At 47.0% G+C, this 17,629-nt stretch overlaps 1 protein-coding gene across 3 annotated transcripts in view; it reads right to left on the bottom strand.

The window, feature by feature from the left end:
- PRDM16 (PR/SET domain 16) overlaps nucleotides 1–17,629 on the bottom strand; it is a 345,908-nt gene that overhangs the window by 21,430 nt on the left and 306,849 nt on the right. For 2 of the 3 annotated variants that reach the window (XM_080380313.1, XM_080380314.1), the window contains exons 6-10: nucleotides 16,807–17,005; nucleotides 11,937–12,084; nucleotides 11,275–11,428; nucleotides 5,579–6,980; nucleotides 1,529–1,616 (exon numbers count right to left, since the gene is read on the bottom strand). In XM_080380313.1, coding sequence (XP_080236439.1) covers nucleotides 1,529–1,616; nucleotides 5,579–6,980; nucleotides 11,275–11,428; nucleotides 11,937–12,084; nucleotides 16,807–17,005 — 1,991 coding nt within the window. The remainder of the gene's footprint in view (nucleotides 1–1,528; nucleotides 1,617–5,578; nucleotides 6,981–11,274; nucleotides 11,429–11,936; nucleotides 12,085–16,806; nucleotides 17,006–17,629) is intronic. The other variant, XM_080380315.1, reaches the window with a different exon arrangement.

Raw genomic sequence — 17,629 nt, forward strand, 5'->3', positions numbered from 1 at the left:
ACCTGACCGATTTCATAGCACGGGATCAGCAACTCGCTAGACCAAGTGATCTTTACACAGCGACCCGCTTTATTAAAAAACAGTTACCAGGAAGTTTCGGGCTTGAGTGATTGTAAATTTTAGGCTATTCTGTGTGATAAGCTATTAGAGATAACCAGACCTTCCACATCTTTTCATTGCCATGGGAAGAGGACGTGGTCAGGATTTCAGGAACAATGTTAATAAGCTTCCACCCAATGCTTGCTCCTACTCAGGGTCTGTACGTTTCTCATCATCTTGTTGGGTTGCTTTGCCACACTAGCTCCTCCCTGCTATCAGATTCTTTACAGGCAGATATCCCTAGTATTCTAACTCACACAAACACAGGATGTTCCTGGCCAGCCTGTCACATTATCCAGCCTGTATGAAGGAAAAATCAGGGGAAGTTATTAACCAAACTCTGAGGCTGATGCGAAACAATGAGGGAACTAAGTTTAGCTGTGAAAGCAACCAGGACCCAGCTTTCACAAACCTGCAAGTTATTTATCTAAAGTGGGAAACATTATCAGAGGAGAACAATGCATGTGAATATAAAGGAGAGTACAATAAGGACCACATTGCTCAGCTCCCAGCATGCGCTCGCAGCAGGAGATGGAGGATAGCTGGCGACCATCGCACGGGAGAGGATGTCAGGCAGCGTGTGGCAGGACTCGCTGCGTGATCCTTCTGGAGCAGGGAATCCTAAGGGCAAAGATTAATACCGCTGCTCGGAGAGTTCGTCTGTTGCTCATGAGGGGTTTTGGAAACTGGGGTTGGTTCCCATGAACAGTCTTGGTTGCACTGGACTTAGTTGCGCCTTTCAAATGCCCTGGGGTAAAAGCCTGGTCCAGCTGCTCTGCGGGCTGATGGGCTGGCATTCCCAGCCCAGCAAAATGGGAAAGCTGTCCCGCAGCATTTCCCATCGCTCTGCAGTGACTCAGACCTGAAGGAGATGCAGAGGGAGCAAATATCCATGAGTTGTCAGAGGAACAGAGCCTAAAGCAGCTGGGCAGGAAGGAGAATACAAGTTCTCCGTCAGGTGTCCCGTCACCTTTTGGAGCAGGCAGAACTGAACCCCCATTCTCCCCTGCCCTGCAATTTCACACCTTCTAGATGACGTAAGGGACCCTCAGACAGGTATAAAATGCTACTGCTCGGATGCCAGACGGTCCCCCACTTTGCACTGCTGCAGGTAACTGCACCAGGTGTTCCCAATGGAAAAATTCCGTAGGCGCTCTGGCACGGGCAAGGGGAAATTGGCAACCATATGCACTGTCCAGACCTCACCCCTGTTTTGCTAATGCAAAAGAAACAGCAAGGCACAACTACCAGCATCCTCAAACCAGGTATGATATTAAAAGTATCTGAAAGTAACTAGCGGAAAGTAGTGGAGCTTCCAGTTGGGCTCTTGGGTGAGAAAGAGTCTGATCCAAGCGACCTGTCGGTACCAGCCCCACCTCAAACTTCTTGGCATTCAACCAACACCGCATACGAACGTCACTGCTTTTACCTGGGGGTGAAAAAGCAGCGGGGAGGGTCGCAGGTACTTCTCCTTTAGGGCACCCACAGGGTCTGTCACCTTCCGCTTCTCCACCCTGCTGGACAACAACACAGAGGGTTACATACCTTACAGGGCTACAGGCAGCAAAGACAGAGCCAAAACATTTGCCGAGGTGTTTCAGTTCTCGCTGTTCTCCTCCTGACACAAACATCCTTCTTCCCTTTCTACTGGATACTACAAATTATGACCCGCAAGTTACCCCACTACAGGCACTGGATCCCCTCCTTTGGGTGATATTTTTTTAGCTGTCAGCAGACTGACGACTAAGAAATCGTTTTGATCTTTCTATGTGAGAGCTAATGCCTCTGCTGTAGCGGTTTATAAGCCTCTGCTGTTGTGAAACATCATGAAAAAACCTACATTTACAGAAAAAGCAGCATTTAAGTGGGAGAAGCTCTAGAGTCCACAGCAGGCAGCCACTGCATGGAAAAAAACTGTCTTCAAGAGTTTACCTTAAGAGTTAACACGGGGCCAGACTTTGCAGCCCCAAGTGTGCTGAAATCACTAGGTGTTTCATATTTATTTCCTCCCTTGCAGCTGAGATATAATTTGCATTGAGTTTCTTTGGCAAGCATATACGGACAACAATTTAAAAAGTTAGGAACTGGTGGGAGATTTCTGAAGTGACTTAGGAACCCGAGTTCCTCCGATGTCGCTCTGGTCCATTCGAACATCCCATGCTTAAGCACCTTGCTATGGAGGAACGATCTATAGTTAGGCTCCTGGGTTTGAAAACAATTGGCTTCACTTTCACCAAATATTCTACTTGCAGGGAAAACGTGGTATGGAACCACCAAAAGGAGAAACCTAAATGTCCTCTGTGGGAAAAAAAAAGTGTTATGAAAGTAACTCAAATAAATGCAGCTGCATCTTTAAATTACTGGAATAGAGTCCATCTCAGCTAAACTAGCAGAAATCCAATAGTAAGTAATTTTAACTACATTAGTCCAGCATAAATGAGAGCAAATTATTTTGCTGCATTTCAGCTGATTGGTGTGTGGATCAAATTACCGAAGAGTTTAAAAGAAGAGTCATGCAGCGTGCTATTTAGCGAACTGTACTTAATCTGCATTTCATTTTTCTTGGGTAGAAGAAAAGAGAAGAGCTGGGTTTGAAATGCAGTCAGAATCGCTGCGCCTTGGAAGGTGCGTGTTTTTACGGGCACGAGTTTTTAGAAAAGCGACAATCTGTAAAACAACACGTCAAAAGTCGCTGGCAGATGGTGAAAGAGCCCAGCGCTGCCAGCACCAGCCCGACCCGCGAAGCATCGCTCTCGGTGACGCGGCGTGGCCGGCCCCGGTGCCCCAGGGAATGTCCCCTGGCCCTGGTGGCCCCACAGGCAGCCCCACCGGCATCAGAAACGTAAGACCTCAGCAAAGTGACGGTGTTTCGAGCAGCTTTCCCATCTCCCGGTGCCGGGTAACGAGAACACAACCAACGTACAAACTTCCTCGTCAGAGCTGAATTCCGCGGCGAGCAGAGGATTAAGCTGATCTTTTCAGCCCAGTGCCTGAGAACGTTACCTTAACAAGGCTGAGCTAAAAACTGCATTGATTTCAGGCTGTCTGGCTGCATTAAATTATATCACCAGGAGAAAATGTCAAGGATTTAAGTGGCCTTTGGGAGAAAAATGAAGGAGCCAAATGATGTGAGAGAGTCTGATAAAGAGAAGTTTAGAAACAAAATATTTCCATATTTTTTAAGCTGGGACTTGGAAGCTCTGCTGTTTAGCTCATTACATCAGAAGTCTGATTCGCAAGCAACTCCACCACTGACTTTCTATTTTAATATATTACTAAAACTATATGCATCCCATGGAATGCAACAAACGATGCCCCCATCCTTCACTTCCATCTGCCTTCGGGACCTTTACGGTTTTCCCGAGGCTGCTATTTTAATTGGCAACGGCTTTTTCAACCCATGTTATTTTAACATTCCTACTGAGAATGCCCAGAGGTGGCAGGATCCTAAGCTAACTCGAAGCTTTTGCCTTTCTCTCCCATTTATTTATTTTTTTTCCAGAAGTACTTTTTACAAAAATAAATGCCGGACTATTTACATCATTACTTATTTTTCCAGGAGGAGATGACCATGGTGGGTTGCAGACAGAATACATTACATATCCCGGGTTGTGATGCAGCCGTTTCCATCACAGATGGTAAGCATGCAAGCAAGCAACACAGCATCAACCCCGAGAGTGCTGGCAAAGCGAGAGACGCTTTCTTAATAGCGAGCAACGAGGGCTCACTAATCCTCATCTCAGCTGACAGTTCTTTGGCCTGGCTAGACATTGACATCATTTTTTCCCACAGTTATCAACTGTACAATAGCGGCAAGGCAGTGACATAGGTGCTGTTCTCCTGGCCCGCTTTGCCAGCCGGCGGCGAAGGCCACGCCACCCCGTTGTTGTTCGCAGCCCTTTGAACGCTCAAGGAACCATCCCGGCGCTGACATAATCGCTCTGTGGTGACTAGGAGTCCTTCCAGCGCTAAGGAAACACCAGCTTCTGCAGCACATCCATTAACTTCCAGCAGGCTGGGTTAGCACTAGGCTCCCCACACAACCCTGCGGCACATCTCGCCGCTCGCATCTCACGCCACTCACACAAGCACAGGCCACCCGCTGCCAGGAACCAGCTGTTTAATTAGCAACGGGGTCCAGGAGCCCTTGGGGCCGAACCCATGTACCGAAATGGGTGTTATGAAGCATCCTATCCTATGGGACAACAAACTGCCATGTTAACGACTACATCAGACTGGTTCAGGACACCTCTTTCCGCTGGATTTTGCTAAAAAAAACCCACGGACATTGCTGAAAACAAGCACAGACTTTGCTAAAAACAAGCACGGACTTTGCTAAAAAATAAGCATGGACTTTGCTAAAAACAAGCACAGACTTTGCTAAAAACAAGCACAGACTTTGCTAAAAAACAAGCAAACGGTATTTGCTAAAAACAAGCGCACACTTTGCTAAAAACAAGCAAACGGTATTCGCTATGCAACAAACAGCTCTCACCCCCAGCAGGACAATAACAAGGGTAGTGCCAGTGCCTGGATGGGGAATAGACAAACTTACTGATGCCCTCACCGTAAAGCTTAAAATAACCTTCCTTTACAAGCAGGTGTTATACAAAGCTCTAAAATGACAAAAGACTTAAGTCTTCCCTTTGCATCTTCTTTGGAACTCATGCCTTCTGGAAGTTTAACTGGTGTTTAGCTAACTCCATCCCGTCTGCTTTACACATGCCTTTCGTGTCCGGCTTATTCTAGGCATGACATAACACACTGGGCCTTCCCCAAAACCCCGCCGTTTCAAGTGAAACTACAAAACCCTTGTTATCTTCTAAGGCATATTAAGCCTGCAAGAAACATGTCTGGGAGAGATCCAGATAACCACAAGCCACCGTGTACTGACACACGACTTGTTACTCCAGACCTACAAATGTTTCAAAGGTCTGGGTCCACCGCAGCAGCTCCTATGAACTGAAAATCTCTAAGAAAAGGAATTGGAAAGAAAAAGTGGAAAGGGGGGATGGGTAGAAAGGTGAAGTGGCTCACAAAAGGCCATCAAGTAAGTCAGTGGGAGAGCTGCATTTCCAGGCTCCCAGGGCTCCTGACTCATTCCCAAGCCATGAGAGCCTGGGCTCCGAGGCATCTGAACTCTGCATTCTTATCGAATCAAACCTCTGGAATTTCCCCAGCAGAAGTGCCATCTTAGCGTTGGCTCGTGGGAGAGTCCTTAAATAGGTCAAGTTTCTTCTTTATCAAAATAAGGATGTGTTCTTTATACATATTGATTATGAGTGCCCCTTCCAATTATTCAGCCCTTTCAATCCAGAAAATTCAACGTGCTGTGACAAAGGACAGAGAAGTACAACCAACTGCAGCAGAGTGTCGCTGCCCTCTTTAAACAACCTACATCCCAATCTGCATCCAGTTGCCGCGTCAGCTAGAAAATTAGCTCGTTAGAGGAAACGCTTAAGGCAGGGTATGTTAATACCTGTATATGGGGTCCATGAAAAAGGGTGATGGCTTAGCATAGTGCAGGGATGGCTGCTGAGGCAGTTGAGACTGGGAAATCTTGGGTAAGACTTCACTTGCCATTAGCTTCCTCTCCCCATAAATGTGGTTTTTCCGTGGCTCTCTCCCTCCGTTCTGACTGGCTCGGATGCGGTTGCCGATGCTCAGGTCCAGCGGCTGTTCTTCCCCTGAGGACGGGGCTGGCAGGACCTTAGGTGGCGGCAAGATTGGCTTCATCTCTTTTGGCTTTGTGGTGAGATCGAAGGGTGACTCCGAGCTGGTGCTGCCTACTTTGTGGAGGTCCCTGGGTGACTTTGGTTCTGCCTTGACCAGCAAGTTGTGATTGAGGGTCCGCTCCGTGAAAGGGTAGAGTGAATGGGGGAAATTGGGGAGGAACTGAAAAGGGAACATGGAATGATACGGGAGCGACCCCATCTTTTTCTCCTGCATCCCCATAAAGCCAGGCCCAAAATACTTCTCTGCAATGGAGGCAATAGCTTTAATGGAGTCATTGGCTGCTCCCGTGGTAGGCAGCAGGTGCTCTTCGGGGGGAGGAAAGAAGGAATGCTGAGAATAGAAGAGAGGGATCTCACTCGTGTTGTTGGTGGAGCTTGCAGACACAGAGCTGCTGACAAAATCTGGCTTGCTCTCCATTTGTTTGCTCTTTTCTTTCGTTTTGTCCCTGTCACTCTCTGCGTCACTGTCCAGGTCAGAACCGGTGCCGGTAGTGGTGTCCAGATCCGTGCCTGTGGTTGTATTGACGTCCTCAAAGTCACTGCCGTCGGACATGTCACTGTTCCTGGCTTTTAGCTTCTCCAGGTAGGAGTTTTCCAGGCTGCTCTCACATTTCTCCTCCCCTGAGGTGGGCTGGTTGCTGTTGCTCACTGCAGAGATCAGAGGAAGCGCTGGGTTCCCAAGGGGGCTTGGGAGCTTTGCGTCGGGAGTGTGGTTGAGGGGGCTTTTGAGCAGTTGCGTGGGTGGTAACAAGGGGGGCCTGGGGTATAGAGACGGTGGGAAAATCCCTGGGAATCCTGGAGTGAGGGCAGGAAACGCTGGGGGGGCAGGTGAGAACGGAAGCCCCCCCGGGTGCGGGCGGGATGGAAAATAATCATTAAATCCCAGGCTGGTGTGATTGAGGTTGGGAGAGGGCTTGGATTTGTCCATCATGGAAGTGGGCGTTAGGGGGAGGCCAGGGGCAAAAATCCCCCCCGGGTTGTAATGGTTCTTGCCCTCGCAGAAGCGCCGGTGCTTGTTGAGGGAGGAGGTAGTGCTGAACATCTGGCCGCAGTCCTTGCACTTGATCTGGGTGCGACAGTCCGCATGCATCCGCTTGTGACGGCAGAGGTTGGAGAACTGCGTGTAGGATTTGTGACAGACCTCACCTAAAGCATCAACAGAAACCAACAACAAAAGCGATATGAAATTAACAGCAAATGGCAGGGAGCTCAGCAGGCGCTTCAGCAGCATCCCCCACCCCTACCCCTGAAATGTCCTTTCCCCCAAGGGCGAGGAGGTAAATGGCAGCCAGAGCCTGGACCCCTGGAAACTCGCCTCCGCATCCCTCCTGCTGGCGCTTCCCTCCGCAGCCTTCAGCACACCGCTTACTCTCTTTGGGGTTCAGCTCCCCCCATATAAAACCAGGCTCCTGAGCCCATCAGGTCCCCTCGGTCCACGGGAAAAGCTGTCTCCCTCTCCCAGCATTCGTACGGGGGTCAGCCCCCCCGAGCCACGATCCTGGCTACGCTCAGGAAAGGAAGGGGCAGCCTGGGAGCCGTGGCACTGGGAGAGCCAGGATGGGGAGCAGGCTGAAGGAGCAGCAGACAGAGCAAAGCACCGCTGGAAGCCCAGGCATCGCCCGTCCAGCTGCCACCACGGCAAGGTGACACCACCCTTCCCCTCCACAACCCTCTCAACAAGCCACCTTCTACTGAGAAGGTCTGAGGGGATGCACTACTCCTGTTCCAAGTATTTTTTGCAATTTCCCATGAAGATAATTATGTGTTTTAATGATAATATCGATTCATATTAGCTAGCCTGCTTTCCCTGTAGTCCTGGCATGGCAGGAAGCGCTGAAGGCTGAAGGGAGAAGAATTTTGCCTCATTTAATCAAACGTACCCTTTCTTTAATGCCATTAATAGTAAGTAACCACTCCATAGGGATGTTCTATAAATACTTTGCCAGCCAGGCCTCGGTTCAGCTAGAAGCGGGGTGAGATCTTGTAGTCATTAAATTAGTAAGACTAGCAATGCTAAGTTAACGCTACACCGGTGTTTTCTTTAACGACCTGTAAATACTAAGCTTTCAAAATGTGAATTTTTATGACCCCTTTCACCTGCAGCCTTTGCTGGTGTGGAAGGAACAGGGCAAAGGAAGAAAAAAATCCCACCCAAACTCTTCTGTGTATGAAAACACCATAACTTTTTATTATCTGATGCCTCTTTCAACATGGGAATAAATTCTACTTAGTGAATTAACACGCTGCTTTCACTGGAGAACTGCTGTTACCACCTTTTTGTAAACATGGAAACTGGGACAAACAGAGGGAAAGGGGATCGCTCGGAGATGGGCAGGCAAGGGCCCACCCCCCCAATACCCAGTCCTCCAGCTCCATGACGGAGCGGTCCTTCCCTCCTTCCTCCCAGCTTTTACTGACAGGTACCTGCAAGCCCGACTTTCCCTGTATTTCTCCCTAAATCTTTAGGATTTACAGCAGCGTTTGAATATCAAATGTTTGTCAGCTGAGTTATTTCAGCTCTGAAAATATAAGGGGAAGCCCCTTCTATCAAAATCCAGAGCAAAGATTATTAAAATTTAATAAATTTGACATTTGTGTTCGAATTAACATCCCAAAATTCAGTGGGTTGTCACTGAAGGGCCTGCTGGGTCTGGTTTCTGACTGCACTAGGAATTTAGCATGAGCCATCTTTCCTCACAGTATTTCAGCCTTTCTGCTCTGGACCCAGATACAGGAGCTGCAAAGGAAGCACAGGAGGAGGAGAACTGGAAAGTCACCACAAGAGTTTCAGGGTTTGACTAACAGCGTGTTCAAATGAGCATGCTAAAGCCACCCCTAGTTTTTGGCCATCACACCTTAAAACCTTGTTCCAGGTCTTCTGAACTACTGTTATTGCAGCCATACAGCATTATGGCTGTTAGGTGTACTAATTCAGCTATTCAGACCTTCAAAGAAGGGTTTCTTTAGGTTATTTACTTCATTTTAAAATGTTTTCTTAGAAGAGCATCTAAACAGAACTCTTCATGGGAACACTACTCGATTTATTTTCTATAAAGCTAACAGTCCATTAGATGCAACAATCCCCGTTCCTATAGAAATTTAAGCAGAAGGATACGCCAGCAGCCACGTAACGCACAAGTCCCACAGACTCCTTCTGTCCCTGCGGGCTGCTCCTGTGCTTTGCCATCACCAGGGATGCGCTGGCCACGGGACCCTCAGCGGGATGCCAAGTGCCGCATCCCCGCAGGCATGGCAAGCTGAACCCAGCACAGCCGGGTCACGGCTGCCTCTCAGGTTTGATACCCTCGGTCCCAGGATGGGTGAGTATTTTTCTTGTCCTGCTCGTCTATTTTTTTAAAAAAATATTTTTAATATATATATTTATAAATTTTAAATATTTTAATATATTTTAAAAAATACATTTTAATTATTTTTTTATATTTAAAACCTTTAGGGTTGCGGGAGCGACCGAGTGTGTCCAAACAAACAGGCAGGTGCAAATACTTCCACGTGTAAAGATACCACGAGTAAGCTCCCTCTCCAGTTACTAGTAATATCTGAATACATGTCACATTTGGGTGGATTTCTTTAAAAGATGCTTGTCTATTTTTCTTCCCAGAACAAAACTACCTCTTTCTAATTTTAATCATCTCCCCTGCCATGTGCCAAGGGATGCTATATTGTGGTTTAGAAGATACGCACAAGTTTATAACAAATGGCTCATCTGCTTAAGCAGATTCTACCACAACTGAGTGCTCTTTTCTGAGTTTTCACTGGCTCAACACTCTGCTTGTGGTGGATGCACTATTTTTATTGTATGCATTCACAATATTACAAAAAAGAAGTTATACTGTTCCCATGTAGCAAAACTTTATGAGAAGACTAAGGATAACGAAAGCCAAGTCTGCCAAGGGAATCAGGTTCTGTTCTTCTCTTTTCCACGCCAGGATGAGTTGCTAGATATAGATGATGCTGCACAAAATTCCCTAAAGGAAAGTGCTACGGATACGACAGCAGACATCATCATTCTAAAACAGGGAAAACTGGAAAACATTTGGTGAAATCTCCAGTTAGAGAATGATTCGGTAACCCTGCATGTGATGTCCCCTCTCGCCATCCTGTATTCTGCAGTAATAGTTATGGGTTCAGGGTTTTTTTAATGACAAGTATAATATTGTGAAAAATAAACACACACACCCCCTCCCCCCACCCCAAATCCTTCTCTTCCACGGAATAGGAAAGAAAAACTCCAGCGAATCCTGCCTCACGGCTTCCCTGAAGTGGCTAATGGATTCCATACTCAGGCATGTGACTCCACCTGGCACATCTGAGCTAGGCAGGATCAGCCTCCAGTTGTTTCACACACTGATTTAGACTGACAACTCCCTAATTCTTATGAGGTGAGAGTGAGGAGATTATGAGAAGAAATCATTCATCTCACTGCAGCGATACTATGAGATTCCAATTATCTCTTTCATGTGCCCGTCATCAAATGAAAGATTGCATCAAAATGAGCAATAAGAGTATTTTTTCTTCCTCCACTGACACCCATCTGATTATCTCAGAACACGTTAATGAAACGAGTCTCCCAGGATACTCTTGCATACTGTTCCCATTATACCAACAGGGAAAAAAAGGCAGGAGTGGGTTCAGTGGCTTCCCTACCGTAACATCAAAGCCTGGAATCAAACACAGATCCTGTCCTGTGCTTGAGCTACGCTGTCTGAAGAGTGCCAGGAAGCAGTCCCGAAAGTTTCTATAGCTTTGTTGTGACACAATCCACTTTTCTGCACAGTTATCAAAACCCAATAGGTGCTGTGTCAATTAAAAAAATATACTACCCCAAGAACGACAAGAAATGAGATGAATGGCTCTCAAGGGAAATGAGAAATATTCCACTAAAGAGAGCACTAAGGACACAGTTAATCTGCTATTTATTTGGCTTCCAAGCATTATCTAGATGAAACATGCAGTAAATAAAGAAGGCAAAAACTCTTTAAAAAACACCTTCTTCTTGTCTCTGTGACTATTCCAAATTCTTTACAACGGCTACAGGATTTGAGGCACCCCTGAAAAACATTTCGATCAGGCCATGTCAGCTATTTATTTATGTCACCAACATGAACATTCCAAAATTATTAAGGAAAAAAAGACGAGAGAAAGAAAAGATATGAGAAAATGGCATCGCTAGGACTGCTGAGAGACTCAGCTTTTAACTTGTCAAGAAAGTCAAAAACTGCCATGGATGTTTACTGAAAAAACAGGGAGCATAAAAAAAAAAAAGGGGGGGGGTGGGGAATTGCTGCGGAATTTCATCTTGTGCTCTGACCTATAAAATTACAGCGGCTGCTCACAGAGGGACAGCTAGTACTGGGGGGCCCTGCAGGATACGTGCAATTATAGCAAAAGCCGGAGCTCGGTGATGGCCGTGACAACTTACATATGAAAGGTTTGACAGTGCTGTGAATGTGCTTGTGTTGTTTGAGGCCAGAAGAGGTGGCAAAGGTTTTGCCGCAGTCGGGGCAGGCATGTGCCCGTGCGCCCACGTGCTGGGATCGGATGTGCCGCTGGAGGTTGCTGGGGTCCGTAAACACCTGAAAGAGAAAACGCCTTGAGGAAGGGGAAGCACAGCAGTAGGGAGAAGAGCCCGTATGTCAAAAGTGTGACTTTTTGCATTTACTTTTTTTGGTATGTCTCCACCACTCCTGGCTTTGGGAGAGCGGGGTATTCACCTCCCGCTGCAAACACATAATGAACCGAGCAGGGCTGAGCTGTGTCCTGCCAGGCTGCCGGCACCGTGCAGTGCTCCCAGTTTAAGAGCTGTTTGCTTGCCCACATCTGCCCCACGCAAGGTCACCGCCGCCCCGGCAGCCTCTCCAGCACCCGGGAAAAGCCCAACGGCCAGTGGCTCGGGGCAAGGCTGAGCTCCACATCCAAACCATGATGCCGGGGCCAGCTGAGACACCTCTCTCCCTGTGTCACCAAGCCAGGGCACCAAACCACACCAGCACGGGTAACCCATCCTCTGAACCCCTTCCCCCAGGTCCCAGCACACAGCCCCCCAGGCCAAGCTGCTCATGGTAACCGTGTCCTGCACCGTACCTTCACACAGTTTTCACATTCAAACCGTTTCCCACTGTCGTGAGACATTTGGTGACGAATCAGGTTGGATTTCCAGTTGAAAGCCTTGGGACACTGGTCACACTTGTACTCCCTCTCCTCGGTGTGGATTACCATGTGCTGCTCCAGGCTGGGGAAGAGAGACAGGCTGACCTCGCACAGCAGCCCCCAGCCCCCCAGCCAGCGGCGAGCGGAGCCCAGCTCCCCGCGCCCGCCTCAACCTGGCGGGCACTCGCTGCCAAGGCACATACCGTTACAGAACTCCTGCCCCATATCGGGGAGGTTTGAAACCCAGAGAAGCAATTAGAGATGGTGATAGAGAAACAGGCTGCGAGCCTGGGGGGTCCGGGGGGGTGGGGGGGTTGGCCAGGACCAGCTGCTGCTGCAGGGGGTGAATGCAAAGGGCTTTGTGAACAGGGGGTGAGCAGCACGTTGACAGGCAAATACGATTTCTTTTTTTTGCCATTTATTTCACAGATGGAAGCTGCCCTATTCCGCCTCAAAACGTCACTGTGTTTTATGGTATTTCTTATTAAATACCCGAGTCCATTTACAAGGGGGAAAAGGAAGGTAAAGCCAGACCTGACCCTGCAGGTTCCTGAAGGGAAAAATGAGCACTTTGTGACCAAGACTTCCATGGCATCCCCACAGGGAAAGACAAGATATTAGCTGTTGCTGCTGAGACTATCACGTTGCCGTTTTCATGGGCACAAAGCCCACAGCTTCCCAGAACACAGCAACTTAACATTGGAAAGAAACATGATAAGGTGCAAACACATTTCACTTCTAAATGTCAGACATCTTTGATTACTTAACTCGGCAATTGCGACTTCTGCCAACTGGCAGCCTCTCCCAAACCGGGAGGATGATGGCAAACTGAAGCGGCTGCTGAAACAAGGCCACGGCGGGGATGGCTTGAGAGCCAGGCGTGGGGAGCTGCGTTATCCCCCACGCAGCAGCAGGCAGCTGAGCCACCGGCCCCGGCGCGATGCTCCGCGGAGGTCACCGTCAGTGGCAGCGGGGCAGGGACAGAGCCGGGGAAACTGTTCTGCTGGGGATGGAGTGCTGTAAAATGTACCGAGCAGGCTGGAAATCCCACTCGTCTCAGGCCAGCCCCGAGAAACAAAGGAAAAAAGCTGTGTCCTTTGCTGCCGTCAGCGTAGCTGAAGGGGAGTTACAAATACTCCTACTTACTGTGAATTCTGATGGACAAACATGTGAAATCTACTACTGCCTGAAATCCCCTACAGATCGATATTAAACGTTCCTATGGAACTTTAAAGCATGGCTGTATTTTTTATAGGAGCATTAAAACTAAACACTACTGGAAAATCCTGCCAGTCTTCATTAAATGGTACAGGACAGCTTCCCAGCAGATAACCCCTGGGCATTTCCACAGAGCCTGAGGGATTTAGAAACCTCGAAACTGATCCAGCCTTGACACATCCACAGGACTGCACTGCTCTGGTTGTCCGCAGCTGCCTACGGGGAGCCGGCCCCCAGCGGGACCATACGCCGACAGGCACCCCAGCACCAGCCCGCGCCGAGGAGGAGCAGGATGGAGCTGACACTGGCATCCTCTGCAATTCCCAGTGTAAAGGCTAACGGCACGGGCAGCTGACTAGCACTGAAATCTTTGTGCCCTGAAGGCATTTGCTGGCCCAGGAACAAGGGCAACCTCGTGGAAGGTGGCTCCATCACAGGTGGGCTTGGTGCGAAATGCTACATACGAATCCAAGCAGCCACCAGCCTGCCCCTTCCTTCCTTCAAGTCAGATAGTTCATATTCCTGAACATGCCCCTTACAAACTGCCAATTCACTGATTTTAAAGAAGCAATATTCATTTTGCTAAAGAAATGGTGTTCTTAACACTACAAAATTTTTTACACGTACAAAGAAATATATACCTTTCATATACATATACAAAAGTATGTTCCTGTTAACTGTGATTTATGAGCTTATTTAGAGCAAATATGGACAAACTAATAGGCTGTTTAGAGGCAAGTGCCTACTGGGATTAGCAAAACATTTATTTATTTAGTCAGCTGCTAAATGCTCAATTTTAGTTCCCCAGTGGCCCTCTTGATTTGATCTGTATTAACTTCCGAAAAATTATAAGACCATCAAGGTACTGACTGGATATAGTCTGTGTTTCGGTGTCTTTCTGAGAACATAAAATGCAGCAGATCGATGGGGGAGGGACAGGGGTGAACATTCTCTCCCAGCTCCATCAAGTCCATCAGCATGTTGCTGACTTACATCTTTCCCCTGTCAAAAACCTGAACTTTATATTATTTGCTCAAGAAAACCCCAACGCAAAAGTTTGGAATCCATGGTCTACAAGGCAAGGCACCCAATGAGCCCAGGAGCCTCTAACCACTCCAGACATTTTCCAAGCGTACAGGTCTGTGGCTCGTGACTCCAGAGTATTTCCATCTGCCTTCAGTTGGAGATACCTTAAAGAGGCCCCTCCATCACCTAGGGGTGCTCAAAAGTTGGGAATCCATGCTAGCACACACATGGGCTTCTGCCTCAGGCTCGAGATGCTTGTGCTGAGCCCACCGATGACCGGTGGATGCTCTGCCACATCTCCTTCTTAATCACTAGGTCTGTGAAGTAACAGTTCAGAGTGATGATTCAGAAGAATCAAAATGGGAAGAAGGTCCTGAAAACAAATTGGGACAGGCCTTCTAAAATGGGTGTTCTGTCCTTGGCCCTTCCCAGGGTTTTTGACCTGACTTTGAACAAGTCATTTGTTTGTCCCTCCTGCCTACCAACACTGAGAAGCAGTGCCTGCTCCGGAGCCCTCCGCTCCACCGCAGCGGTGCTCGCAAGGGGAATGTGCCCCGTGCTGAGCCAAGGCTTGGATCGAGTCCTGGTCTGACCTACCCTCTCCCCCCCAAAACCCGAGGGAAACTGGGACCTTAACTCAGCTGCATCATTTGAACAGCCAGAATTAGCTCCGCCAGACGACTCTGAACATCTTATTCACAGGGATGTGTAATCACTAAAGGGACTTTTTCCCCTTAAAATTTTCCTGCTTCTCTTAACCCCTGCAAAACAGAGACCATGGAAGTCCAGCCCCCGGGGGCAGCCAAGGAACGCACAGATGTTACAAAGAGGAGAGGACCCATACTTTTCATAGGGGTATTTCCTGAATTAACATATGAACTACAGAGTGCTGGAAGCTAAAGAGGAAAAAGTTTCTAACACAGCCAGAGAGATAAAAGAATTGGAACTTCCACTGAAATCATAGATATTTAAAACATTTAAAGGATGTTCTCCTTTTCTTGTCAGGTAAAGAAATTAAGAGAATTGCAGCCTCCTAGTAGCTAATCAACAACGTAGAAACACAGGGTGAGGAATAAAGATAGCAAACTGTGCTACCAGAACGGCTACACAGCTATCATGGGCAGACAGTATCTATTACCAACCCCTACAACACCCACAACACAGCCAGAGCCAAGCTTTTCAATACGGATAAACTAGTGGAATGTTCCTTCTGTTTCACCTTTCTCTGTTTTTTTAAAATCAGTTTTTTTTCTTCACTTACGTAGATAGAAGAACTGAAAGCAACAACATAATTAGGTTCAAAATGACTAATGCTGGTGAACATCATCTTTTTAATTTTTTACCTGAAATGAAACAGACCTTATACTGGCTTTAAACTCACTGGTTTTGCTCTACTTATATAGCACATGGCAGAGGATTGCCAGTTCTCACAAGGTTGTAACTTGCTGCCTGTGGTGTTTGCTCATCTAAGAAGTCAACTGAAATGAGTATGTGAGAGCTTCAGCCTCCGGTAAGCAGATAAAAGTCGAGTCCTTATGCTGCGGAGAAAACCTTGAACTTATGGCCCAGGAGTTGAAGGCTTAGGATGCATATAAACACAATCCCAAAATGATGAAAAAAAACCCCTTCAACTTTTTAAAGCTGACCCCTACGATTTAACTCTTTGAGTCTCACATTGCAAATGAACCAGAAATCTCAAAGATCTCTGCTTTAAAGCTGCAGTGGAGTACTATCATGTTATGCTTGAAAGATGCAATTTTTAAGTTAAAACTTACTGGGCCAAATAATTTTTCCTTTGTAAAAACGGTTTAACTCTTGTTTAGAGTTGCCTTATAATAACAATTGAATAATTACTGCAAATAAAAATATCAGCAGGAGAATATGCTATCTTCTTTTTTCCTGTTCACATTTCCATTACAAAAATGCTTGGTGAACACAAAATTTTTTCACGAACATTTTCTTTAAAAAAAATGAAAAATGAAAATTTGATTGGCATAGAATTTTTTTAATTGCTTCTGCAGAAGCAAATAGGAGCTCATGACCACATTAAGAGTTCTTAGTGTAACAACACCTCTTTATACCCGCTGATCTCAAATGACCAAGAATTACAAATTAAAAAAGTCCTCACACAAATACTGGCAGAACGTAATGCCACTTTTTTCCCTCAGAACCATATCACATGGGAGCAGTTGCTGTGAAGATACTAACCAGGTCTATCAACCTGTCTGTCACAGCCCTGGAAAAGTCAGAGGGAATTCAGAAAGCAACCACTTAAACTTTATATTGCCAATAATCTGTGGATGCTTCTACCAAGGAATAACGCAAAGCATCACAGTCTATGCAACAGAGGTGAAACCCAATGCTGTCCAACAGCTAATGACATTGAAGGATGCTAAAAACAACATTCCTTAACCCCAAGGAGAAAGGAAAGACATATCCCTCAAGCTGTCCTGAGCCGCCCAGCTCCCACCTCGGTTCCACATTTTCCATCATCAGACACGACTGCGCAGGAGGAATGGAGAGGGGCAGGTCAGAGGAAGCTCTGGCCATTTTCTGGTACCTGTATTTATTGGGGAACATCCTCTCACAGTCTTTGCACTCATAGACCTGTCCATCCCCAAGACCTTCTTGCTTGATCTCGTCATTCAGGGTCTCGTACAGGGAGCTGACAGCGTTACAGGCGTACTTCTTGTGTCGCCGCAGGTCGAGCTTTGACTGAAAAAGTTCATCACAGTCCTCGCAGCGAAACGTGTGCTCTTCTACAACAGACAGAGAAAAGGATTTTGACTTGTGGATCAGGCAGTTCAAGCAAGTCTAATTACTGTACCCAATGCTGGGCTTGTAAAGAAAACATAGTATTCTGTGAGGATCTATCAAACAATCAAAGAGGAAATTTGCAAGTGACAGGAGAGAGAAACCAAGGTAGGCTGTGCCAGCAGATTGCTTTCACTTTAAGCATTAAGAAAAAAAAAAATAAATCACACAACCAGTTTTCTGTGTGTCATGGCTTCTGCCAAGATACAGAGACCTACAACAATTAGCAGACACATGAAATACTGGGTCTATTCTGGAGCATTGCGCTTGTTTGCAATGGGTTTTTTTGAAAATACGAATGAGCGTTTCCTCAAAAGGGGCTGCCAGGGAGAAAAGGAACAAACCACGCTCATGTAAGGGCAGACACTGGGAAAAGCAAATTGCCACAGCACAAACCTGGGGAAGGTCCTTTCTGAGAAAACGTCTTTCTAATGCTACCCTCTTAACTCGTCCCACACAACTGCAGAAGCACAGTGCGCCATCAGACCCGAGGAGTTCAAAACCAGAGTACCATGGAAGAAAGGAAAGGGAGCCAAATTCTTTGTTGTTGTGCTGTTTGTATTTAAAAA

The sequence above is a fragment of the Falco punctatus genome (assembly GCF_963210335.1).
Source record: "Falco punctatus genome assembly, chromosome: 3".
Lineage (NCBI taxonomy): Eukaryota > Metazoa > Chordata > Aves > Falconiformes > Falconidae > Falco > Falco punctatus.